The 27590-nt window shown below is 43.9% G+C and overlaps 1 protein-coding gene across 1 annotated transcript in view; it reads left to right on the plus strand.

Moving 5' to 3' along the window:
- Positions 1-1815: 1815 nt before the first annotated feature.
- The window catches only part of UBE2E1 (ubiquitin conjugating enzyme E2 E1), a 99793-nt gene continuing 74018 nt past the window's right edge, over positions 1816-27590 (plus strand). Inside the window, exons 1-3 of the mRNA XM_053599148.1 lie at positions 1816-1999; positions 3128-3312; positions 7162-7212. Coding sequence (XP_053455123.1) covers positions 3161-3312; positions 7162-7212 — 203 coding nt within the window. The 5' untranslated portion in view covers positions 1816-1999; positions 3128-3160. The remainder of the gene's footprint in view (positions 2000-3127; positions 3313-7161; positions 7213-27590) is intronic.

A 27590-nucleotide genomic window follows, 5' to 3' on the forward strand; every position in this document is an offset into this window, starting at 1 on the left:
AAAAAAAAAAAAAAGAAAGAAAGAAAAAAAAAGAAATCCAAATTGTCAGAAGATGTCCTGAATTTATTTCATCTGTTTGCTTATTGTTTCTGTTGGAATTTATATCTTTTTCATCAGAAGAATAAAAAGTTCTTCTGTTGTTAAAGATATTCTTTTTCCAAATATCACACAGCAGGGAATGCCATCACTTCTGTAGGCTCTACCAGGGCTCCTGGAACCAAACACTAAGAAAGGTTACGTCTGGAGATCATTTCAAATCCTATGCATTTTGGTGGTGGAAAAATAATTCTGTCTGGAGGCAGGAGGCCAAAATGATGACCTATATATAATCTTTCTTGCAGGTTTTGAACTTGATTCTATGAACTCCTGGTAGATACAAGTTTCCTCGCAGAGACTGAGCAAGATGCATGAAGTTATTTTTTGAATTTTGGTAAGGTGGAGTTTCAGGTTGACAGCTAGAAGGGCTTTAGTTGGGTAATGAGAATGCTTGTTTTCCTGGTTACTGGATATACCATGGGCTTATATCTTGTTTTGTTGTCCCATGGTAACTGAAGCCACCACTGCCATGGAAAATGATGGCAATTTGGTTTTTTTTTTTTTTGCAGTTTTTGGCCAGGGCTGGGTTTGAACCCACCACCTCTGGCCTATGGGGCTGGTGTTCTACTCCTTTGAGCCACAGGTGCCATCCCTGAAAATGATGGCAATTTGGATGACATAATTTAGAGTGGCCCATGGAAATCTGACTGGGCTGCCTCCTTGATGCACAAGACCTTGTATGTGTGGTACTGTTGTATTTTGATGGCACATGTCTCCTTAGTTCTCTTCAACTGAATGACAACTAAGTATGAGACAAAACTGTTATTTGATGGTTTAATATTTTTAAAACTTTGGTAAACATCTAAATAAGGAACAATTCAGAAGAATTACTGATTATTCTAAAAATATTATTCGAATAGCATTTATATGTAGCTAAAGAAGGGACTGTGGTCCCCCAAACTTCCATCCACTTTACAAAAGTCATATTTTATACCTAACGTAAACTGACACCAAAAATTCTAAATCCAGTCTAATTCAGTAGTCTATTCCCAGTGATGTCTCACATTTGCAAGCCCATTTACACGTTGGTTTTACCTGTCACGAAATCCTTTGCATCACTTTTATAAAACCGCATTACTTTCTATAAAAAGTGACCGGAAGAATCTAATATTGTAAATTCGCACGTGATTCCTACCCTGAGCAAGAAAACTCCTAGTATGGGATTTTCCAACAGGCATTTTCTGACCTCCAGTCCTAGCAGGTAAATTGCCAGACAGACAGGCAAGTGTTAGCCCAAAGGAAACCCGATGTGGGATTTTTTTCTCTTTAAACTGATCTCTTTTTAGGAGGAGTTCCCTCTGCGTTCTATGGTCCAAAGTCCTTGCCAACAGTATTACCATCTCTTCCACCAATTTGCCACCTCCCTACCCCCTTCTTTCTAAAAGCCCTCATTGAAAATAACTTTCTCTCGTGACCCCCTATCCATTGGTTGTAATCGCTCCCAGCGCCCCCATTCCCCCTCTGCTTCCCCTCTGCGGCCCAGAATCCAGGTCCCCACACCACTTCAGGGAAAATTCACACCCTTAGCCCCCTTCCCGGGCGTCCCGAGGAGGCGTTGGGTGAGGGTGTGGGTGGGGAGGAGGGGCAGGATTTTCTGGGGTCCCCAGTGTCCTCCTCGCGCCGCCACCCTCCCCCCGGAGGTTTTGCAAGGGGAGGGGAGCGCGGGTGGGTGGGACCGGGACGGGTGGGGGAGGGGTGAGGGCGAGGAGGAGGAGGAGGAAGAGAAGGAGGAGTGGTGTGTGTGTGAGCGTGTGTGGCTGGGGGAAGCCATTGCCTGTTTAATAGTTGCTGTTGCTGCACTTCCGCTTCTCTCCCAGCGAGAGAGAGACACGAGTGGCCAGGCCCAGCCGCAGCCGCAGCAGCAGCCGCGGCGGCGGCACGGAGGAGCCAGACACAAAGAGAGGTACGGGGATCCCCCTCGTGCCGCCCGCTGCCCCCCGGCCGCGACGCTGGGCCTCGGGGACACCCCTCGCCGCCTTCCTCGACCCGCGCCGCCCGGGCCGCGGGCACAGGCATGGGGGGGCGGAGAGGGACTGGGGAGCCCCAGGGGTCCGGGGCCCGCCCGCGGGGGATGGGCAGGGACCCCGGGCAGCGTGGGGTGCGGGGGCCGCCCTCGTTGGGGGCTGGGGGGGGTCATTGAGGCTTGAACTGTCAGTGCTGCCCCGGGAGCCCCCCACTGGCCGCCGAGGGGGCCGGGAGCGGGGGAGGGGTTGTTGGGGGTGCCCAATTTTCCCCGGGGGAGGGGGCCCGCGGGGATTAACCCCTCTGGGGCGGAAGGACTCATTGTTATTCCTTCGCCGCGGAGGCCAAGCCCGCCCCTCTCCCCCACCTCCTTCCACGGGTGGCTATCGGGCGTGTGCTCGGGACCCCCACCGGCTCATCGCGCAGCCCTAAGCTGTGTGGCCGAGGGGTGGGCCAGCTGGGAGGGGCGTTGGGGCGCGGCTGGGGTGGGGGGCTCGGGCCTTGTCGCCCCTGCTCCCCTCCGGCCTCTCCCTTCCCCCACCGGGCACCCGCTCCCCACCTCAGTCCCCCGGTTTCGGCTTTCTCTCTTACTCCTTCCCGCCCCTCTTCTTTTCCCGATCTCGCCAAACTCCGCTCGTGGCCCCCGCAGTATCGCCCGGGCCACCTGCCCCCCACGACCCCTGGAGAGTGGACAAAAACAGCCCCTAGGCCAGCCGGCCTCCGGGACCTTCCCTTTTTGCCCCGCCGAGGCGCCCCGCGCCCCCGCCCTGCCCTCCTTGGCCTCCACGGCTTCTCCCTCCCTGGCGGGTGGGGAGCCCCGGGGGGGCGAGGGAGGGGCCGCCCGCCTAGCTCCAGACTGTTTTCCCACAGCGTCCCCCACTTGGGGCCAAAAATAAACAAGCTGCGTCCGATTTGCAAAAGCCGTAATGGGCCTGGAGACTTTGAAAATTGGGTGGAGGGCGGTGGGCGGCCCGGTGCACCCCTGGTCAATGTGCCCTCCTGCTAGAACCCAAGTTCCTTATTTACACTGCATAGTTTGTGTTTCTGTTTTGTTTTCCTCCCCTTGCAGGGGCTGTTTGCGGGGTGGGGTGGGGGGTTCGCTATGTCGGATGACGATTCGAGGGCCAGCACCAGCTCCTCCTCATCTTCGTCCTCTAACCAGCAAACCGAGAAAGAAACAAACACCCCCAAGAAGAAGGAGAGTAAAGTCAGCATGAGCAAAAACTCCAAACTCCTCTCCACCAGCGCCAAGAGGTACAGCACTCATTTTTTTTTCCACCCCTGGCGGGTTCCTATCTTTGGAACTGCCTCTCCGTGAGTGTAGCTTAAAGGCCCCACCGCTGATGATTTATGTGTTCTTAAAAATGAAAGAAGGGCCTTGGCAGCCTTAATTTTCTTCTCTATTGCTTCTTTTTTTAATCATTGTCCACATGCAGCTGTTGTGGCTTGCCTCTCTCATTTCTTCTTGAAGTTTGTAAGAATCCTCATTACTGTTAAAAGCCCCTAAATCTGATTTCAAATTACTTGCCTATTAATCACTAATTTGTGACCCTCCCCAAGGTGGACATCCCACTTCTTAATTACTAATACCTGCCTAGACAACTGCATCAAAATGAATTCTGTGATCACTTTACTTTCTTCTCACCTGTTGCATGGATGATTTTTTTTTTGAATAGAGCATTGGTTCACCACAAATTGCATGAGGAATAAGTAATTCATATTAGTAGGTAAAATAGGCAGGTGGTAACATGTTCTCTGAAATTTGAAGAGATTTTTCTGACTTGGAGAGTTGAGGCAAATGAATGAATAAGTGATTGTAAAATGGTTATTCTAGATTATTTTTGTGATTCTCTTTTGTTCTCTTTAAGATCTTCAATTTACCAAATTTCAGGGAGACTCATTTTTTTCCCATGATATTTGCTCTCCTCATGCTTTAAAAATGTTCCTTTACCTTTTTTTTTTTTAATAAATTGAATTCAAGTAGTGGCTCTTTTTCTTTTTTCATTCCTCTTAAGTCTCTGGAGGTTAATAGCTACTTTTTACCTCCATCATCCTTCAGTAATATTTTCTGATCTCCATGACCCTTAACATAATGTATAGCAGATTCCTGGGAACCCGCAGACACTCTTTCATAAATCCTTCTGCTTTCAGAGTTAGACAGTTGTTAAACTTTAAAGTGGCAAAGCAGGAAGTTAGTAAAGAATCCAAATGGTGGGTTAGATAAAGCTACCTTTCTTAAAAGAATTTGAGATAAAATGGAATGTAAGACTTTAGATCTCTCCGCTGAGTAGAGAGCCTGGAACCCCGAGTTTGAGAATTTGTTCTTTCTGCCTGACTTGAAATTTGAAAATTTTGAAGAAGCGTTTTGGTGACCTAGCCATAGGCTGATGGAGTGACTTTAGCTTATTTTAAATAGTTTGGAGGTTTTGAGTTAAGTGGCAGGATGCCTCTGCAAGATGTCCTCATTTTCAGAGAGTTGGTTTAATGATACATCTTCCCTGGAGTCCTAACTGATCTCATTGATTAGCCCTGTGTCCTTGTCCCAGACTGGCATTTACTTGGTCCACTTTGGATGGGCCTGGATGGGCCCTCCCTCAACTGCCCCGCCTCCACCTTCTAGGCTTCCTGATCCTCTCTGCTGTTGGCCGGACCTGCTCAAGGCAAGATAGTTTCTTTTAGTCGTCAGTACTTTTGTATTTTGCTGGATATAACTAGTGTATATGAGTATATTGAGGGGTAAAAGCACAAGTAGTAGCATATATAAATAAAATAGTTTGCTTTGTGTTAGTGAATTACACAGGGAGTAGTTTTCACTGGACAACAATTTGTCTATTTATACTAAGAAAGTTAAAATCTTAATTTGGAAATGGCTGGGAGAGATGATAAGTGTAGAAGGTGAAAAGTGGAAAACTACAAACAGTAATTTTACCTGTAAGTTAATATTAGGGTGTTTTTTTTGTTTGTATGAATTTAGCTCCCTAGATACATTGCTCAAAGAGTGCCTATTAGTGTTAAAGCAGCGCTAAGGTTAATAGCAAAATAGTAAAAGGTAATAGTGAAAGAATAAGAGGGAAAAATCGATGTTCATGAGACCCTATAGAGGCTGTTCTGTGGAATATATTGATTTGGAATGTAGGTGTTGCCCATAGAATTGGAAGGAGCACATATACCAGGAGATGGAGTGGAAAAGATGCCTCAATTGGCAGACTAAGCGATTAATGACTGCATATTGGAAAGTGGTTTCTAAACCATAGGTATAGAAAAACCTGCATTGAGAGTGGTCCCAACAAGAATTACCCTGTGGACATATGTGTGAGTTACTCCTGCAAATCTTTTGCCAGTTCTTTGGAAATGGTGCACATGTTAGCTGTCAAGATGAAGTGGATATAGCTATCTGGCATTACACATTTTAGGTATTAAAGCAACTACCTATTCAGTGACTATTTAATGTAGAAGTTGACTTGGCAAGGATATATTTTTACATCTATATTTTTATATGCGTTCTGCTTAGAGGGAGGCTTTTGTACCTAGGTACAATGTATTAAAATACAGCCATTCAAAAAGATGCCGGTAAAGAATCTGGGTCCCACACTTTCTGTCTAACATAAAAAAATGAGTCAAACAGCAGAGATGCGACAGAACCGAAATGCTTATTGGTAGCAGAATACTGATACAGTGATGCAGAGAGATTGTGAACAAACCCCTTTCTAAAGTTGACCAGATTTGTAGGAGACAGGAAATGTCTTAGTAGGAAAATTTACAGAACTTCCTCCTAGTCAGCACCCTTAATTTAAATTATGGAAAATAGAACTCCTTCTTAAACCTTTTCCTCTTCACTTATAGCAAGCCTCTTCCTACCCTCAGAAAACCTTTGGAAAGGGAAAGACTTCCGTTGTGAATCAAATTGTCCTGTGTTTTTTTTTTTTTTTTTTTAACTTTTGTGCTGCCTCAGTGAGATTTTTTAAGTTGTAACATAGCCCTGTTGGGCTTTATATGGCAAGAGGGAAGATTATAAAAATAGGCACCCTTTAGAAGATGGAAGAAACTTCAAGGCCCAAAACTTTGGCGTATTGATGCTTGTAAGCGCCTAGGTAAGCAAAAGACAAAGGCCAGGGCTTGGTGTGAACTGCCTGGTGGCTTCTGCCTGGGAGTGGGGGATGGGGCTCTTTGTGAAGTCGAGGGTTGGTGTCGAAGGAGAGAACTGCGGGCAGCGGGGTGTCCACAGCGAGCTGAAAGCGGATGGTGGAGAAGGAAGGGGACAGGCCCGCGAGAAGTTAAGAGGACGCCGGGGAAAAGCCGGAAAGGTGGGCCTTGAGTCCCAGCGCGCGTGCGGGGCGGAGGCGAGGGCTAGTGCACCTGTGCGGGTCGCCGCGCCGCCGCGCTACAGCCGGGGCGGGGAGCTGGGCGCCGCCGGGGGAGGCGAGCTGGCCGGCGCGGAGCAGCCCCGCGCTGTCGCCCCAGTCCCTGCCCCCGCGCCCCGCCTGCCGCTCTACCCGCGCGGCTAGAGCCGTCGGGTGAGCGCCGGAGCGGGCGGGGCGGCGGGGGCGGCCGCGACGCCCGGCAGGTCAGTCGGCCCGAGGGGCCTCGTGGGGAGCGGCCATGTTGGCTTCGTCACTGAGGACCCGGGCGGCCATGGGGGTGGGGGGCAGGTGTCGTGAGGTGCTGGGACCCCCGGCCTGAGGGGGCGCCCTGCCGGGCGTGGGCGGGAGGGGCCGGAGCCTGGGGTCCTTCCCTCCTACCGATGGCTCTGATCGCTCCGTGCCAGGGAGAGGAGGTGTAGGGGAAAGACTCAGGAAATGAGACCGCAAGTGAGAAACATTAAACTTATTTCCTAACTGGAAAACACCGAGAAATCGAACTGCCTTGATGTGCCAGGCAAGATTGGAACCTAAACATTGTAGATGAAAACCCCGGGTTCCGTACCGCCGCCTCACTACCTTTGTGAAAAAAGTTTTTGCCTAAGCTTCCGATGTGTCTTTTCCCCTTTTTTCAGTGGAAATGCTGTGGGTTTTAGGTTTATATGCCAGACCTGAGCGTTACAGGTGGGAGCTTCCAGGGTCTTAATATTTCTTGTGTTTGTCTCTCCTATTTCCCTGACTCCAGGATTCAGAAGGAACTGGCAGACATCACTTTAGACCCCCCACCTAACTGCAGGTGAGTTGCTTTTCAGTTTTTTTTCTTTTTAAAATTCTTAACCTTTATCTTGGGGTTTCCTTTTTATTACTATATACTTTTGCTTTTATTCTGCGGTTAATCCTTGTTATGGTGCTGACATACGTCGCATCTGAGCTTTATTAACCTGAGTTTAATATTCTCTGGTAAGCCTCTGACAGCTCAGTACGGTGTTGAAAAGAAGGAATAGATAATTGGAGTGGTCTTTTGCATACCTGAAACAAAACTGTAAAGTAAATTTAAAGGTGTGTCCTTGCGCCTACTCATGGATCTTTGCTATGGCATTAAGGCTGATGTGAAATATTTTAGATGCTAGGTACATTTTAGTTTAGAAAAGTGCTTTGCTGTAATCTCTTATTCAAGTTCTGCTAAGCTAATAAAGCATAGAATTAAATAGGAATCTTCAGACTTACTCCATGGTATATACATTTTGTATTGGACTTTTGGCAGGGCAATTCAGAAAACTATTTGGTTTTGATAAAAAGGTTTTGTTTTAAATTAATAGGTAGAAGCTATATTGAAATTGTACAGTAGACTATACTATATATGTGTGTGTTTCAGTTTTAAAACAATTTGAAACTTTCTGGGGTTTATTGATCACTGTTTATAGAGTAGCCATTTTGCTATTGTTGGGTCAAAGTGGAAGGCCTGATGACTTTACTAAGTCAGTAGTGAAGTGAGGAAGGACTTTAAGTATAACATTTAAACTTAATTCTCAAGATTGGAATGGGATGTGAGATTTCAGAAACGTTCTAAAATTATAGGCAGGAGTAAAGTTAATGACGAGAAGACGTTTAGACTTAGCGGTTCTCAACCTGTGGGTCGTGACTCCTTTGGGGGTCAGAAAACACATATTTCTGATGGTCTTAGGAACCAAGAGACAGCTGCTCAATCAGTCTCCACGCGGTCCGCCCACATATGTGTTGACATCATCTGTATTAAAGGGTCTTGGCATTAGAAAGGTTGAGAACCATTGATTTAGAGTTTAAGATGAGTGTGGAAATATTTAGGTTGGAAAGCTGAATGAAATATTTGCTTATTAACACTTTCTTTTTTTCTTTTTTTTTGGTTTTTGGCTGGGGCTAGGTTTGAACCTGCCACCTCCGGCATATGGGACTGGTGCTCTACTCCTTGAGCCACAGGCACCGCCCTTTAACACTTTCTAAACTGTGATCGATATTTTTGTTAACATTTGTTCTTAATGTTGATAAGGTATGGAATGCTCCTTGAATCATTTTGAGTTTGAAATACTCTTAAACTGTAATTTATAACTGAACTATTTAATCATTCTTGAGGATTTTTTTCATGACTGTTTAGAGTCCAATCTTTGAGTCAACCAATATTGGTTAACTGTAGAGTCAACCATTCTTCTCAGATGGTTGAGAAAGTGAAGAAATAATGTTTATACCATGGTATTTAACAGTTTTATTTTAGTGGAACAGTTATTCAAATAGAAATCAATAACTTTCCTTGACTGTTTTGTGTGGAATCCAGGGTCATTCCCTGAGGTGGATCTGTGTTGTGTAATTATCCCTCCTGTTTGGTATTCTGTCTCTCCTATGTATGTGTCTTGTGAGTTCAGACAGCTCTAGCTGATCAAATTGTAAAGTTTTTAAGACATGGTTTAAAAACTAATAATATTTATTGTAACATATAATAGCTTTCTTGTGAATAAGTGCGATCAAATTTAAAGTTGTAAACAACTTGAAGATTTTCATGGGATTATTAATCATTTTAAAAAATAGGATAAGTACACTTCAATAGCATCATTTTATCTGAGTTCATGTGTGAGAGATTTGTACTACTCAGGCATTTTTTTCTCTTTGGAAAATCCTCATTACCCCTTCAGGGTCAACCCTTTGAAGATTACCTGTGGTCAGGAAGCTCCAAAATGGATTGCTGTTGGGTGGTTGGTAATAGGGAGATAAAGCTTAATATACTTAAATATTTTGAGAAAAATCTCTGATTTCTGAGAAAATACTAGGCTTTTTTATTTTGCAAGAAAATGGATATTATGTTGTTTTGGGAGACAAGAGTCTCCTTCTGTTACCCAGGCCATAATATCAGCTTAGCTCATGGCAACTCCTGGGCTCAAGCAGTCTTCCTGCCTCAGCTTCTTCAGTACCTGGGACTACAGGTACCTATCCCAACACTCAGCTAATTTTTCTATTTTAGATGAGGTCTTGCTCTTGTTTAGGCTGGTCTCAAACTGCTGACCTCAAGCAATCCTCTTATCTCGGCCTTCAAGAGTGAGCCACCATGCCTGCCCTATGTTGTCTTTAAAGAATGGTTTTTCTTTTCTTATTTTTTTTGAGACAGAGTTTCAGTCTGTTGCCCTTAGTAGAGTGCTGTGGTGTCACAGCTTACAGCAATCTCCAACTCCGGAGTTCAAGTGATCCTTCTGCCTCAGCCTCCCAAGTAGCTGGGACTACAGGCGTCCACCACAGCGCCTAGCTACTTTTTAGAGATGGGGTTTTCACTCTTGCTCAGGCTGGTCTTAAATTCCTGAGCTCAGGCAGTCCACCCACCTTTTCCTCCCAGAGTGTTAGGATTATAGGCTTGAGCCACCACATGCAGCCTGGTCAAAAGTATTTTAAATGAGGCTGGGCGTGGTGGCTCATGCTTACAATAATCCTAGCACTCTGGGAGGCCGAGGTGGGTGGATTGCTTGAGCTCAGGAGTTCCAGACTAGCCTGAGCTACAGCAAGACCCTGTCTCTAAAAATAGCTGGGCATAGTAGTGGATGCCTATGGTCCTAGCTACTTTGGAGGCTGAGACAAGAGAATTGCTTGAGCTCAAGACTCTGAGGTTGCAGTGAGCTAGAATGCCACGGCACTTCACTAAGGGTGACAAAGTGAGACTATTTCAAAAAAAGAAAAAAAAAAGATTTTAAGTGAATATTTTCAGTTTGCCTTATATTGCCACATAAATCGAATTTTTACTTTTAGTATCTGTGAACTATTTGATCATATATATACATACATACAGATGAAATAGTCTCCCAATTTACTATGCATTTGGTTAGGCTTTTTTCCCCTACCATTTGGCTTTATACTTTTAGGAAAAGAAAATACTGTCATAAATACTGTAATGAGTCCCTAAAGCATGTCCTATTTTGGATTGTAAAATTGTGCTTTTTAGATAGCTGGTGAACTCTGGGCCACTCGGGTCAGTTTTGCTGCTGGAATTTATAGAGGGCTCAACCCTTACTAAATTGACTAGTTATGACTGTATAACTAGCCTGTAGACATAAATGTCATTAACAGTATGTTGGTACATACTAAATGCATATTTTGTCCAAGTTCTTTAAAATTCAGATGTTATTTAATGGATATATTTGTATGATAAGTAAATATCTCACATTGAGATTTGTTTTTTTTTTTTTTTTTGCAGTTTTTGGCAGGGGCTGGGCTTGAACCCACCACCTCCGGCATATGGGCCAGCGCCCTACTCCTTTGAGCCACAGCGGCTGCCCTCACATAGAGATTTGAAACCTAAAAATTCAGATGGACAGGGGTGCTATTTTAGGATAAAATATCTGAGAAGTCCTTAAATATTTTAAGCACGAGGGAGAGTAATATAAAAATTTTAATGTAACTTTATTACATTTTGATCATTATTTTTCTGTTTCCTGAAAATGTAAACCTAAGTCAATGCTTTTTATTTTTCTAGGAAAATTATATTATGTAATCAGAAATAATTTTAAAAGTTTTACAGCTAAATTATAATTTTTTGAAGATGATTTAAAGACGGAGGAAAAGAACACTTTCAAAAAAATTTTGGTGCATTTGTCTAAGTAGTTAAATGTTCTCAGCCTTGCTCCCCACCCCCCCTCAAGCTGTTGCCCTGGGTAGAGTGCTGTGGTATCACAGCTCACAGCAACCTCAAACTCCTGGGCTCAGGTGACTTTCCTGCCTTGGCCTTCCAAGTAGGTGGGACTAACAGGTGCCCGCCACAACGCCCAGCTATTTTTTAATTAATTAATTAATTAATTTTTTTGGTTGCAGCCATCATTGTTTGGTGGGCCCGGGCTGGATTCGAACCCACCAGCTTAGGTGTATGTGGCTGGCGCCTTAGCCACTTGAGCCACAGACGCTGAGCCGCTTTCCCCATTTTTTAAAAGGGCTTAGTACCTGGGTTGCCTGCCTCATAGTGTTGTAAAGTTTAATTGAGATGAGAGTTTTCTGCGTGTGATAACATGGTGATATTATTAGAATAGCTCATTTCGTCTTTTTTTGATAGCTTGTCCTTTTTACTAACATCATCTGTATTTTATTTTATTTTATTTTTTTAGAGACAGAGTATCACTTTATTGTCCTTGGGAGAGTGAGGTGGCATCATAGCTCACAGCAACCTCCAACTCCTGAGCTTAGGCGATTCTCTTGCCTCAGCCTCCCGAGTAGCTGGGACTATAGCACCTGCCACAACGCCCTGCTATTTTTTCTTTTGTTGTAGTTTGGCCGGTGCTGGGTTGGAACCTGCCATATGGGGCTGGCGCTCTACCCACTGAGCCCATAAAGTTTTGAGTCATTAGACAATAATAAAAATGCATGCTTAGCCGGGCATTGTGGCGGGCGCCTGTAGTCCCAGCTACTCGGGAGGCTGAGGCAAGAGAATCGCTTAAGCCCAGGAGTTGGAGGTTGCTGTGAGCTGTGTGAGGCCACGGCACTCTACCGAGGGCCATAAAGTGAGACTCTGTCTGTACAAAAAAGAAAAAAAGCATGCTTTTGAAAAAAAAAATGCATGCTTTTGAAAAATGAGAATGCAGAAGTTCGTGGAGTAAAAAGCAAAAGATCTCTCTCATGATCTCTTCTGATCTGCCTTTTGCACAGAGATGCTCCAAGTTAGCAGTTTGTGTGTATTGGTAGTTCCAGATAGTTTATGTGAATTTACATTGTTGTGTTTTTTTTCTTTTTTTTTTTTTTTTTTAATTTGGCCGGGGCTGGGTCTGAACCCGCCACCTCCAGCATATGGGACCGGCGCCCTACCCGCTGAGCCACAGGCGCCGCCTGTTGTGTTTTTTTTTCAATACCTTCTAGAATTGGTGGTAATGATGGTAAGGTGTCAGTTTAGAAGTCCCAGGCTACTAGCCTTGGTTTAGAAGAAAAAGAGCTTTTTCTTGTACACATAACAATAAAAGTCTTCTAGGTGGGTCACTACAAAGTTTTGAGACAGACTATGTTATAGTCCATTGTTTTACTTCCAAGAAACACAGTCAGCAGTGATTCACCCATGCAAGGTTCAGTTGGCTCTGCTTATCGGTGTTGCTATGAGGGCTTCAATTGTTTCTGTCAACACAAATTTGTTTCTTGATTTTTTGTGTGTGTATCTCAAAACTTTTGTAATGACCATGTGTACTTTTTCCAGGTTCAGCATGTTTTAAATGGTTGTTGGGGTATAGAAATGGGTTCCATAGATGTCATCCTTCATAACACCCCATATAATCTTACATGCTGAAAACTATCCTCCCTTTTTTTTTTTTTTTTTTTTTTTTGTAGAGACAGAGTCTCACTGTACCGCCCTCTGGTAGAGTGCCCTGGCGTCACACGGCTCACAGCAACCTCTAACTCTTGGGCTTACGTGATTCTCTTGCCTCAGCCTCCCGAGCAGCTGAGACTACAGGCGCCCGCCACAACGCCCGGCTATTTTTTTTTTTTTTTGTTGCAGTTTGGCCGGGGCTGGGTTTGAACCCGCCACCCTCGGCATATGGGGCCGGCGCCCTACTCACTGAGCCACAGGCGCCGCCCACTATCCTCCCTTTTAATATTTTACATTCATCTGATGTTACTAATGCATTAAGCTAAGAAATGGGACATAAACATACAAATGATAGGGCTGCGCCTGTTGCTTAGTGGGTGGGGTGCCGTCCCCATGTACCAAGGGTGGTGGGTTTGAAACCGCCCCTGGCCAAACTGCAACAACAAAAAAACAGCTGGGTATTGTGGCGGCTGCCTGTAGTTCCAGCTACTCGGGAGGCTGAGGCAAGAGAATCTCCTAAGCCCAGGAATTGGAGGTTGGTGTGAGCTGTGACGCCATGGACAGATGCCCATGACCCAGGACGATAAAGTGAGCCTCTGTCTCTTTAAAAAAAAAAGTATATATATATATGTATAAATGATAATTTCATCACCACTGCAGTGTGTGTACTTTTATGTATGTAAAGGTGATGTTGAAAATAGTGGGAACCAGGAGACTGGAGTGTGGACACCATGAAAATAGCACTCAAAGTAGGGTCACGCTCCTGGAAATTAGATCATCACCTGAGTGAGTTGGAATGAAAGAAACCTGTCCAGAAGTGAATTGCTTTCTAAATGAGTAGGAACTCTTGTGTCTGTTGTATTTACTAAAGGATAGTATCTCAACTCTAAAAGTATACTACTGTTCCTAAAAAAGCTAAACAGAATTGCCGTGTGACCCAGCAGTTCTCCTGCTAAGTACATACCCAGAATAATTGAAAACAGACTCAGATACTTGTATGTCAGCGTTCACAGTAGCAGCATAAATAACAAATAGCCAAAAAGTGGGACGAAAGACCCAAGTGTCCCTCAACAGATCGGTGGATAAACATATTGTTGTGGTATATACATGTAATGGAATATCCAGCCATACAAAAGAATGAACTTCTGATGGGTGGCTGTAACATGGGTGAACCTTGAAAATGTTATACTAGGTGAAATAAGCCAGACACAAAATGACGAATAGTACATGATTCCACTTGCACCAAGGACTTAGAATAGGCAAACGCATAAGGACAGAAAGTAGATTGGAGGTTTCTGGGCAGTCATGGGAAGGGAGAATGGGTAGTTACTTCTTCATGAGTTCATAGTTTCTGTTTGAGATGGTGAAAATTTTGGGAATAGCCGTTATTGTTGCACAGCATTGCACATGCAAGTAATGCCACTGAATTGTATACTTTAAAATGGCAAATTTTATGTTACATGTTTTAACCACAATTAAAAAAACTATACCTCTTTAAAGTATTATCAGTATTTTTAGAAAGATATCACTCAACAGTTTATATTCTTTTTTTTTTTTTTTTTTTGAGACAGCCTCACTTTCTTGCCCCCAATAGAGTGCTGTCATATCACAGCTCACAGCAACCTCAAACTCTTAGGCTCAAGTGATTCTCTTACCTCAGCCTCCCAAGTAGCTGGGACTACAGGCGTCTGCCACAACACTCAGCTGTGTGGGGTGGGGTGTCACTTTTGTTCAGGCAGGTCTCTAAGCAACCCACTGGCCTCAGGCCTCCCAGAGTGTTAGGATTATCGGCGTGAAGCACCTCGACAAGCCTAGGGATTCTTTTTTTGTTGTTGTTGCAGTTTGGCCGGGGGTTTGAACCCGCCACCTTCGGTATATGGGGCTGGTGCCCTACTTACTGAGCCACAGATACCGCCGTTTTTTTGACAGTCTCACTATGATGCCCTCAGTAGAGTGCTGTGGCGCCACAGCTCACAGCAACCTCAAACTCTTGGGCTTAAGCTATTCTCTTGCCTCAGCCTCCCAAGTAGCTGGGACTACAGGCGCCACAACATCCGGCTATTTTTTGTTGCAGTTGTCATTGTTGTTTAGCTGGCCCGGGCTGGGTTCGAACCTGCCAGCCTCGGTGTATGTGGCTGATGCCATAACCATTGTGCTTTGGGTACCGAGCCAAGCATAGGGATTTTTTTCTTTTTTTTTTTTTTTAGCATAGGGATTCTTGAGTGCTGATGTTAAATTCTTGACACAAATCCTGGGTGCTTGGGTGGCGCCTGTGGCTCAATGGGGTGGGGTGCCGGCCCCATATGCTGGAGGTGGTGGGTTCAAACCCAACCCCTGCCAGAAACTGCAAAAAACCCCCCAAATCTTGGGTGCCTATTACAAATGAAGAGACACTACCTTTAGGGAGTTCATAATCTGGCAAGGTTGGTAAGAAATGCATACACAGATTTTGAATAGTACTTGTAATGTGAATATTACGCTGAGTGTGGAGATATGAGCCTGCAATCCCAGCACATTAGGAGGCCAGGAGTTAGAGACCAGCTTGGGCGACATAGGAAGACCTTGTCTCAAAAATAAATAGCTCACGTTGAATCTAGGCTGGCGGTGGTGCTAAGGCTGGGATGCAGTGGCTCATTCAAACCTTGGCACTTTGGAAAGCTGAGGCAAGAGGATCACTTGAGGGAAAAGTTTGAGACCAGCCTGGGCAATATAGTGAAACCCTGTCTCTACAAAAAATTAAAAAATTAGCCTGGCATTGTTTCATGTGCCAGTAGTACAATCTCCTCAGGAGGCAGAGGCAGAAGGATTGGTTGAGCCCAAGAGTTTGTGGTTGTGTTGAGTTAGGATGATACCACTGCACTCTCTATCCAGGGTAATAGAACCTGACTCTGTCTCAAACAAAACAATACAAAACACATGAAAAGTTCGGGTGGTGATAAAGTGCATGAGATTGCTAAGATTGGAAGAGGAGGATTAAAAATTGTGCTCTGAAGGGGATGTCTGCAAATGAAGGACAGGAAAATGAAGACAACCTGGAGAAAGAAGCTGCAAAGAACTCAGTGGAAGTTAAGTCAAGGGAGTTTTCTCTTAATTTGTGAGTGTGCTCTGTATCTTGAGAAGGAAACAGTGAAAATGCAAGAGAGAAAGGTAATTTTGTTTTAAACACAGTTGTGGATAGGATGGTAGCATATGGAACTGAAGCCACAGTGGAGAGAGTATGTTTAGAAAGGCTTGTAGCTTGGAATTTTTTTTTTTTGCAGTTTTTGGGCAGGGCTGGGTTTGAACCCGCCACTTCTGGCATATGGGGCTGGCGCCCTACTCCTTTGAGCCACAGGCAATGCCCTGTAGCTTGGAATTTTGATAGTGACCATTTTCTAGAGGATTAACAAAATTTTGGGTGCATGAGTAGCAATCTAGCTACTTGTACAGAACTGAAAGGAAGTAGTATCTGCCTCCAGTGTTATTTGGTTTGTCCTTTCCCAGTAGACTTTTAAGTTCTTTGAGAGTAAGGATTATTTTGTCTTTGTTTCCAAAGACATGATCTCCAAAAAAGGATAAACAGTACATAATTATTAAATTAAAATGCAAAATAGAAAAACCTTATACGAGTCTAATGGTTTAATAGAACATCTTCATTACTCTCTACAGAAAATAATGGAAAAAATTACCAGCTGTCACATTTTACAGCTGTTCATTGCTGGCATTCATTCTGAGTTGGCACCCAAGCACTTTTGACAATTTTGACTTCCCTGGAACCACATGGGAGCTCTGGACGTCAGTGTGATCCAGAAAGATGTGATCTGTGCTTCAGGCTAGATTGAAAAGCTGTGTTAGAGAAAATGTAATAACCTCTGATTCACATATTTTGGCTTTATAAGATTACTGTTTACCACCAGTAAGTTAGCATAGGACTTGAGGTGTTAAATACGTTTGGATTCCTAGAGTGGTCCCCCAAATCCTAAAGTCATTCAGATAGTTGGTTATGCTAGAAGATACTGTCACTTGCATGAGACATCTGACACATTCCTTATCACAAGAGGATTTCATAATAAGCCTAGTCTCATTTAGCCTCTCTTAAAGCCATGCCCTTAAGTGAAACAAAAGACCTAGTAACTGTGTCAGAATATGCTTCTGATCCTCTGAGAAACCTCTTACTCCATGGGTTAAAAGCCCATCAACGCCCCTGTTGGAGATCCATAATCCAGAGCCACTGTATGCTAGTGTTCTTTCCTTCAAACATATATGCAAGTGATTATGGGTTGCTTTCTAGAGTCCATGCCACATTACATAGATGATAAACCTTTGGGAGGCCAAGGTGTGATGATGTGATGTCCCACCCTTCTCAGGAGTCTTGCCCAGCCAGAGATTTTCATGCATAGAACATAATTTAAAGTTGTCACTTGGTATTGCTACAATGACAGCAAACTGTTGGGGCAGCATGCTTAATGTTCACTAATACTTTAACAGAATGTTTAAAAAACTGAATTCTGCCTGCTTTCCAAAGAACATGCTGACCTGAATGTGACAAAGCAAACGTAAAAAAACTTATCTTACTCTTACATAGCATTCAAAAATAGATTTGTCACAGGTGTCACATCTGACTTTCCTTGGTGACCTGTGTCAGCACTACATTTTAAATTAGTAAGAATCAACCGAGAGGTCTCAGTAGGGTCTGCTAGCGTTGAAATGGTGATGCTTGTGTGTACTACCAGGTCATGGATCATTTGTATCTATTTAAATTAGATGAGAAACTGATGTGGTATGGACCCTAGTAAACTACAGAAAAAGCAAGAGCAAAGGTGGATGTGATACAGCTCAGAAAGTGAGGATTATGGTCATGAAGCAACATGGTACAAGAGTGACAGCAGTGTGAGTAAATCAGTTGATAATCATTTAAAGTTTGAGTGTCTGCTATGTGCTACATATTGCTCTGTAGGTGACTGAAGCAGATCTGGTCTCTGGCTTGTGAAACTTGAATTTTAGTAGGCAGTACAGATAGCAACCAAGCAAAAGAATTTGCACAAGTTTAGCCGGACGCTGTGGCGGGTGCCTGTAGTCCCAGCTACTCTGGAGGCTGAGGCAAGAGAATCGCTTAAGCCCAGGAGTTGGAGGTTGCTGTGAGCTGTGTGAGGCCACAGCACTCTACCAAGGGCCATAAAGTGAGACCCTGTCTCTAAAAAAAAAAAAAAAAAAAAAAGAATTTGTACAAGTTATGAAGATTAAGAGGAAAGAAATAATTTTTTATTTATTTATTTTTTTTGATTTTGGCCGGGGCTAGGTTTGAACTCGCCACCTCTGGCATATGGGACCGGCGCCCTACTCCTTGAGCCACAGGCGCCGCCCAAGATTAAGAGGAAAGAAATTATTAACAGGATGTAGTGATGGAGAATAATTGTGGAGGGAGTGGGGTGAGTTACCTACAAAAGGTGTTGAAAAGACCCTTAGCCAAAGATCTGAAAGATAAAAAGAAAGGATAGTGTTGTGAAAAGTATCAGAAGAACATCTCAGACAGAGGGAAGCATAAACACAGAGGCCCTGAGGTGGGGGTAGCCAGGTGATGCCTATTATGTCATCCATGATAGATAGATAGTTTGGAGAGCAGTAGGAAGCCCTTCCTTTGAAGCAAGGAAGTGACTTAGCTCAGTAATGATTTAAAAGGCTTTTGCTATCCTCCTTGCTATATAGAGAGTAGCTTGGAGGAAGGCACTAGTGAAAAAAGGGAGATAAGAAGATACTGCTCTATCATGGTAGCTGGTGGCTAGATTAAGGAGGTAGATTAAGGAGATGGAGTTAGAGCATCTGGGCCTATTGATGGATTGCATATGGGTGATGAGGGAAAGGAGTAAGAATGACTTCAAGTTTCTGTTACTTTGCAACTGGCTAGATAATGGCAATGTTTCACTGATAGGGAGAGAGCTTCAGTAACTAGGGTCCCAAGGGGTGGGAGTGTCTATATGTGTTGGGAAGAAGGCATGGTAGCATTGACTCCTTTTTTTTTTTGTTTGTTTTTGTTTTGTTTTGTTTGAGACAGAGTCTCACTTTGTTGCCCTTGGTAGAGTGGAGTCACAGCTCACAACAACCTCATACTCTTGGGCTCAAGTGATTCTCTTGCCTCAGCCTCCCGAATACTGGGACTAAGGGCGCCTACCACAAAGGCCAGCTATTTTTAGAGACGAGATTTCACTCTGGCTCAGGCTGGTCTTAAACCTGTGAGCTCAGGCAATCGATGCCACTCAGCCTCCCGAGTGCTAGGATTACAGGTGTGAGCCACATGCCTGGCCGGTGACTCCTTTTTGGACCCCTTAGATTTGAGATAGATTGCCATGAGGCATCCAGATGATGGTGTCAAAAGGAAGTTGGGTATAGGTAATTGGAGCTCAGAGGACTATTTTAATCTTGAGATACATCTATACATTTGGGAGATCTCCTCATATAGAGGTCTTGAATATGTCAGGAGTGCCTCCATCTCACCTAGAAAAGAAAGGTGAGTAGAGGGCCCAGGATGGAGACTTGGGCAAATCTAGCATTAGGGAGACAAAAGACAATCAAGAGAATATGGTATTAGAAAGCAGTGAGTGGAAAGAGTTGTGAGCTAGAGCCATCATCAAGTCTGAAGTGATGCTGTGAGGTGGGGAAAGATGATGATCAGCAAGCAACCATTGGATTTTACAACTTCAAGTTTGTAATCTTCACGTGACAGCCCCAGGTTAGAGGAGAGGTGATGGAAAGAAGGAAAAGATGTTTGTATTATTTTTCCCAGTTAGAAGATTTCATTTTATTTGGCTTGGTGCTTGTAGCTCAGTGGTTAGGGTGCCAGGCATATACACCAGGGCTTTTGGGTTTGAACCTGGCCTGGGCCTGCTAAACAACAATGACAAGTACAACAACAACAACAAGAAAAATATTTGGGCGTTGTGGCCGGCGCCTGTAGTCCCAGCTACTTGGGAGGCTGAGGCAAGAGAATCACTTAAGCCTGAGAGTTGGAGGTTGCTGTGAGCTGTGGCACCATGGTACTCTACCCAGAGCAACAGCTTGAGACTCTTATCTCAAAAAAAGAAAAATAAATGAGATTTCATTTTATTTGTTCAGAAAAGTGGGTATTATCTCATCTTTACACATTAAAGTAGAATTTAACATGGTGTGTGTGTGTATATATATATAATGGGGAGGATCTCCTGTCATTTTCATTGTGTTCTCAAAGGATTTTTTTCTAGTGCGCTCTCCTTTCTCCTCACCAAAAAAAGTTAACTTTTGCTTAATGAGGTTTCAAGTTCTTTGTAATCTGTATAAATAAAATTGTAGTATGATGTGGATATCATAAGTAAATATTGTTGGGTTCATACATTACACATTTTTTTTTCTTTTCTTTCTTTCTTTCTTTTTTTTTTTTGAGACAGGCTCAATATGTCGCCCTGGGTAGAGTGCTGTGGCATCACAGCTCACAGCAACCTCCAACTCTTGGGCTTAAGTGATTCTCTTGCCTCAGCCTCCCAAGTAGTTGGGACTATAGGTGCCTGCCACAATGCCTGGCTATTTTTTGGTTGTGGTTGTCATTGTTATTTGGCAGGCTCTGGGGACCTCCCACCTCTGTCTCCCTGAAGTAGACACAGCTCCCCTGCCAGCTCCAGTGTACATGGCTGGTGCCCTAGCCGCTGAGCTACAGGCACTGAGCCACATTTTTTTTTTTTCTTCCAAGAGTCAGAGTTTGGCTCTGTTGCCTAGGCTGGAGTGCAGTGGTGCAATCATTGATCACTGCAACCTTGAACACCTGGGCTCAAACAGTCCTGATCCTCCTGCCTCAGCCTCCCAAGTAGCTAATACTACAGGCTTGTACAACCATACCCAGCTACATTTTAAAATACTTCGTAGAGCAGGAAAAATCAGTATTTTGAGATAAACAGTCTGCCATTTTTCTTCCTTTGCCAGCAAGGTAATAAATTACCTTTTCTTCTGCTCAAAAACCACTTGTTCTTGTTTTTTCTGATGTGGCCTGGAGGACAAGTCCTGACCTGTGGGTAACAGATTTTGGTGTTCCCTGGGCAGGCTCATTGGCTTCCTGATGGAATGGCACCTGCTGAAGAAGCAGGGAGCAGCCTGGGTCAGAGTTGTGGGTCTGCGCTGGAAGGAACGGCTTCTTTTCAGGGTGAGAAAGTTTGGGACGATCCCTGTAGCTATTGGGCCAAGCATGTTTTAGCTCTGGGGACCTCCCACCTCTGTCTCCCTGATGTAGACACAGCTCCCCTGCAAACTGAGCTGAGCTAAGGAGAAGGAAACAGATTTGGAAAGGGTCCGGACACCAGGCCTCTTATTGGGTGAGTTCCCCTACTCGGTGCACACCGAGACCATGATTCTACCCATCTGGGGGGGTTTTCAGACCTTGTTGTTGGTTTTGTTTTGAGGCACCTTTTTTTTTTTTCTTTTTGAGACAGAGGTCTCACTTTGTCACCCTTGGTAGAGTGCTTTGGCATCCTAGCTCACAGCAACCTCAAACACTTGGGCTCAAGTGATTTTCTTGCCTCAGCCTCCAGAATAGCTGGGACCACAGGCACCCGCTACAATGCCAGGCTATTTTTACAGGCAGGGTCTCGCTTTTGCTCAGGCTGGTTTTGAACCTGTGAGCTCAGGGCAGTCCACTTGCTTTGGCCTCCCAGATGAGGCACCTTTTGGGAGGTGGAAGTCATGAGTTGAGTGGAAGTAGGGAACCTGGTTTGAATTTAGAGCTCATTTTTAATGGGTCAGGGGGACTAGGCCACCATTGAGAGGTGGCCATCAGTCTGAGGTGCCATTTAGGGTGGCAGTTTGTCTGCTTTGGATTCCCATTTGTTTGATAGGCCCTGGTATTTTGTGTTCAGAAAGAGAAATCTCTGTATTGTCTGTGGTTTTTTTTTTGTGTGTGTGTATGGGGGGTGGGGGACAGAGTTTTACTTTGTCGCCCTCGGTAGAGTACTATGGCAACACAGCTCACAGCAACCTCCAATTCTTGGGCTTAAGCAATTCTCTTGCCTCAGTCTCCTGAGTAGCTGGGACTATAGGTGCCCACCACAATGCCCGGCTTTTGTTGTTGTTGTTGTTGTTGTTGCAGTTGTCATTGCTGTTTTAGCTGGCTGGGACCAGGTTCGAAGCCGCCACCCTCGGTATATGGGGCTGGAGCGCTATCCACTGAGCCACAGGTGCCGCCCTGTCTGTGTTTGTTATTTGGGTTCTGTTGCAACATAGAAAAGTTCCATCTTAAAAGTCCCTTGGAAAGAATTTTGTCTGAATCGTCAATTTAGAGCACAAACCTGTGTCTAAGGAGAATGGCTTTATTGTAAACGAGTATATGTGGCTGTTAAATGAAACCTTGAAATGCAACTTGAACTTGTCTCATGGCTAGAGTTCTGAAGTAAAATCTGTTGGCACTTTTTGTGGATGTGTACTATGTATGTTTAGGTATTTTTTTTTTTTTTTTGTGGTTTTTGGCCAGGGCTGGGTTTGAACCCGCCACCTCTGGCATATGGGACCAGTGCCCTACTCCTTGAGCTACAGGCACCGCCCTGTTTAGGCATGTTTTGTGTATGTCCATGTATTGTATGTTTGTGCCTACATAGTTCTGGAGTCATAAATTAATCCCAAATGCATTTTTTTGGTTCATGTGAATTGAATAATATTTGGTGAGTAAACTAGGTTCTCAAAAAAAGGTATTACTGGCAAAAAAGGAGTAAAAATGTTTTCAAATTGTCAGCAATAGATAAATATTTTGTAGAGATGGGGTCTTACTGTTTTTCCCAGGCTGGTCTCAAACTCCTTGGCTCAGTCATTCCTCCTGCCTCGGCATTCCTTATGCCTAGGGTTATAGGCATAAGCCACTGTGCCCAGCTTATACATTACATCTTGGTGAATCGTCTTTTGCAGGATTTAGTTTAAAAATACCAGACAGTGGCTCGACGCCTGTAGTTCAGCGGCCAGGGTGCCAGCCACATACATGGGAGCTGGCAGGTTCGAATTCAGCCTGGGCCTGCCAAACAACGACGACTACAAACCCCACCCCCCAAAAATAAATACCGGTGCATGAATATGAAAATCAGTAAATTGCTGCTGCCATCCTTAAAAACGTTTTACTGCTCTCATTTGCAGTGACCTTTTTATATTCTGTTCAAGCTCAAGAATACATTAGAGTAAGTTGGGTACTGATGTTACTTTTTCTTTTTTTAAGAGACAGTCTTTGTCACCCTTGGTAGAGTGATGTTGTGTCATAGCTCACAGCAACCTCCAACTCCTGGGCTGAGGCAATTCTCTTGCCTCAGCCTCCCGAGTAGCTGGGACTCCAGGCGCTCGCCACATGTCTAGCTATTTTTTGTTGCAGTTTGGTCAGGGGCCGGATTCCAATCCGCTACCCTTGGTATACGGGGCTGGTGCCCTACTCACTGAGCCACAGGTGCCGGCCCAGATGTTAATTTTAACACAGTGTAAGTTACTCATGATACTCAATTTCTTCCATTTTTTTTTTTTAAGATTGGCTCTGTTGTTAATGTTTTATTTGTAGCTAGAACGCTTAAAGCATCGATATGCATCATCTTTCTAGTTGTCTACTGATCGTGTTTATTAATTTGTTGCAGATTATGCCAGGTTCTCTTGGTCCCGTTTAACTTGGTAACTGAGGATAGAATTAAAAAATTTTTTGGCCTGGTGCCTGTAGCTCAATGGTTAGGGCACTGGCCACATACATTGGGGCTGGTGGGTTCAAACCGGGCCTGGGCCTGCTAAACAACGACAACTACAACAACCAAAAATAAAAGATAAAAATAGCCGGGGCTTGGCGCCTGTAGCTCAGCAGCTAGGGCACTAGTCACGTACACCAAGGGTAGCAGATTGGAATCCGCTGGTGGGTTTGAACCTGACCCGGGCCTGCCAAATGGCAATAATTATTACAACAAAAAAATAGCTGGATGTTGTGGCAGGCACCTGTAGTCCCAGATACTTGGGAGGCTGACACAGGAGAATCTCTTAAGCCCAAGAGTTTTTGTTTTTGTTTTTGTTTTTTTGAGAGAGAGTCTCACTTTGTTACCTTCAGTAGAGTGGCGTCACAGCTCACAGCAACTTCCAATTCTTGGACTCAAGCGATTCTCTTGCCTCAGCCTTCCAAGTAGCCGGGACTATAGGCGCCCACCACAACATCTGACTATTTTCTTTTGCAGTTGTCGTTGTTTAGCTGGCCTGGGCCAGGCTCAAACCTGTTGGCCTTGGTGCATGTGGCTGATACCATAACCAGCATATGACCACTGTGCTGCAGGTGCCAAATAGTGAGACACTCTCTCAGGAAAAGAAAAACAAGAAATTGTTAGGATTGGGGGTCATTTTTCTAGTTTTGAGAGTAATTACTTGGAATCACAAAAGCAGTGAATACCGTACTGCCAAAGGAAAGCAAATGATAACATGGAGTTAGAAGTATTTTGGCTACATAGGAATTTTACTCTACAAATTGAGGTTGGGTGGGGGAAGGTTTTTTTTTTTTTGAGACAGTCTCATTCTTTTGCCCTAGGCTAAAGTGTAGGGTCCTCAGCCCAGTTCACAGCAACCTCAGGCTCCTGGGTTCAAGCGATCCTCCTGCTTCAGCCTCCTCTGAGTATCAGAGGCTACAGGCGTCTGCCACAGAGCCACCCCAGTGGCCAATTTTTTTCTAATAGAGAAATGGTCTTGCTCTTGGCTCAGGCAGGTCTTGAACTCCTGAGCTCAAGTAATCCACCACACCTCGGCCTCCCGGAGTGCTAGTAGTATAGGTGTAAGCCATTGCTCCTGGCATCCACAAATAATTGAAAGTACTCCTGCTACACTTCCAACTTTTCCTCCTTGGTGGGAGTACATCTCAATTTTTATAGGAAATTTATTGTAATTGGCATTATAAAAAAATATATTTCTTAGCAGACTTTGCTGGAATACGTTTATCCTAAATCAGAGGATATTGTTGAATTGGTATACATAAAAGACCCTAAAAGAAAACATTTGTTTTATTACAAGCACTCAGGAGGATTTTTTATAAATATGAAAGATATCTTTCCTCTAACTTAAGTAAATATTTCAAAACAAATGTATGTTAGGTGATTATAGTAATGTGTGTGCAGAGACTGGCAGTAAAGTTAGCAACCTCATTTACTGCTTACTAGTATATCACACTGCTTTGGCCTTAGTGTTTTCTTGGAGTAACCCTCTCTGTGGAGGGAAGTTCTCAGAATGCACAACTTCCTGCATTCTTCAGCAAGACTGGTAGTACTGGTAGCCCCCAAGAAGATACTTCTTTTTTGTAGCATAGTATCCTGGGATGTCACATCCAAAGTAAACATTTGCAACTGATATGGATTAGTTCTAAAGTAAATCACACACACAATTCTGACTGGTACTGAAATTTGAAGTTAGTGTCCATTTTATCCATCCACAATACTGGATTCTGTAGATTTGTAGGTACTTCACACTTTACTGTAACTATTTACATTTATCTGTGTGGGGAGGAAATTCTATATTGTAGTACTTTCAAATTAAAACATACATGATTGTTGAGTGGTGCCTGTGGCTCAGTGGGTATGGTGCCAGCCCCATATACCAAGGGTGGCGGGTTCGAATCTGGCCCCAGCCAAACTGCAAGAAAATATAGCCGGGCGTTGTGGCAGGTGCCTGTAGTCCCAGCTAGTTGGGAGGCTGAGGCAAGAGAATTACCTAAGCCCAGGTTGGAGGTTGCTGTGAGATGTGATGCCACAGCACTCTACTGAGGGCAATAAAGTAAGACTCTGTCTCTAAAAAAAAAAAAAAAAGACATGATTGTCAAAATAAAGTAAAAAGCTGTTAAGATCTTGGAACTCAGATTTATTTATTATAGAAATTTTGTAGCTAGGAATGACTGGATGCTCCCTTCTCTATCTCTGTTGTATTTATTTGAAGTGTATATTTTGATAATGAATTTGTGAAGAAAGGCATTCTTTGAAGTGGTGACTTATTAGAGAAAAATGTAATTTTATTGCATTTTGTCTCAGGTGATTGGTGCTGTGCTTCACCTTCTCTTCTTTTTATTTTCCAGAGCCACTCTTAAACTTCCAATTTTCGTTGCTTTTCAAAGATTTGAACTCCCAATCTGATAGTAAACCTTCCCTTTAAGAGCGGTCATCTGTTCTGAAGCTTTTCTGATGCCCTCCAGCCCTGGAGGAGCTGGGTTTGAGGATGATAACATTTACTCAGTATCTGGCCTGAAGGTACATAGAAAGAAATTTTCTGTCAAATCTCAGTATACCTAATAACTTTACTGCAGGCTTAATTTACATTTTCCTTTCTGATTGAAATTTTGTCATTTCACTTCTGCATTTCTGGCTTTCTCCCATCTTGATGTGTTTCCTTTTCTTCCTGCTCCTTTAAGAAGAAAAAACGGGGACGGCGCCTGTGAGCAGGGCGCCGGCCCCATATACTGAGGGTGGCGGGTTCAGGCCCGGCCCTGGCCAAACTGCAACAAAAAAATAGCTGGGCGTTGTGGCGGGCACCTGTAGTCCCAGCTACTCAGGAGGCTGAGGCAGGAGAATCGCCTAAGCCCAGGAGTTGGAAGTTGCTGTGAGCTGTGTGACACCATGGCACTCTACCAAGGGTGACGTAGTGAGACTCTGTCTCTACAAAAAAAAAAAAAAAGAAAAAATGGTTAGCCAGTTGGGTAAAATTTTCTCAGAAATTTCTTATGGGCATGCTTACTTCAGCCAGAAAACAATTATGACCCTGGACTTTTCAAGGAGGAGATAAAATTTTGTGTGTCAGGTCATATATATAAATTAACAGGTCTAAACTTTATTCCCCAACAGATATTTACCAAGCCCAGTAAGATTAGTAATTATATTCCATGAATGAGTTTTTAAAATATATAACATACTGAATATATACCATTTGCATTATGAAAATTCTTTGAACTACTGATAGATGTTTGTTGGCTCTAGTTAAGTCTTACTAATAGTTTTGCAAGTGTATTGAAGCCTGGCATAGTTACCAATGCCTAAGCAGGAGTAAGCAGGGCAGTCTGCTTCACCTGTGTTTCTCTTCCTAGTTCACTGTGATCCAGGCTGAGTAATACAAAATCATTGACAACACTACTTTTTTTTTTTTTTTTTTTTTGTGATTTTTTTTTTTTGGCTGGGGCTGGGTTTGAATCCGCCACCTCCGGCATATGGGACCGGCACCCTACTCCTTGAGCCACTGGCTCCGCCAACAACACTACTAATACTTGGATCTGTGCCTGCTCTGGTTTATTCCATTTTTTTTGACTTTTGATTTAAGATCACAGCTATAACTAGCTCCTTGCCATATAAAGTATTTCAGTGTAATATTAGGCATTGGTGCCAGATACAACAGGTGAAAAAGACAGTGTCTCTGCTCTTATGGAGGTTTTATTCATATTGAAGAAGGGAGGATAGAAGAAAAAATGGTATGAAAGTAAATTCAGATAACAGTACCAAGAAATTAAAACAGTGTAATGGCATATCAAGTGGCTGGGCAGATTGAGGCTTTGGTTGTGCCACTTCGGGGGGAATGACCCTGGGAGGTAATAAGGACCAAACCATGAGCATTTGGGCTGAAAGACAGCAAGTTAGAAGAGTGCTGAGTGGGGTGTGCCAGTGCGGCTGAGCACAGTGAATGAGGGTGAGACTGGTAGGAGAAGAGGCAGGCAGGAGTCAGATTTTATTCATTTTGAGTGGAAAGCCATGGGAGAGCTTTACAGGAAGGGATGGTATATCAATGCATCTGGCCTGTATTTGAAGAATACCTCACATAAAGTTTCCAATATATAAAAATAGAGAAGCCAGGCATGATGGACTGTACCTATAGTTCTTGCTACACAGGAGGCTGAGGTGGGGGATCACTTGAGCCCCAAGAGTTCATGG

This window comes from Nycticebus coucang, chromosome 8 (assembly GCF_027406575.1).
Source record: "Nycticebus coucang isolate mNycCou1 chromosome 8, mNycCou1.pri, whole genome shotgun sequence".
Taxonomy (NCBI): Eukaryota; Metazoa; Chordata; class Mammalia; order Primates; family Lorisidae; genus Nycticebus; species Nycticebus coucang.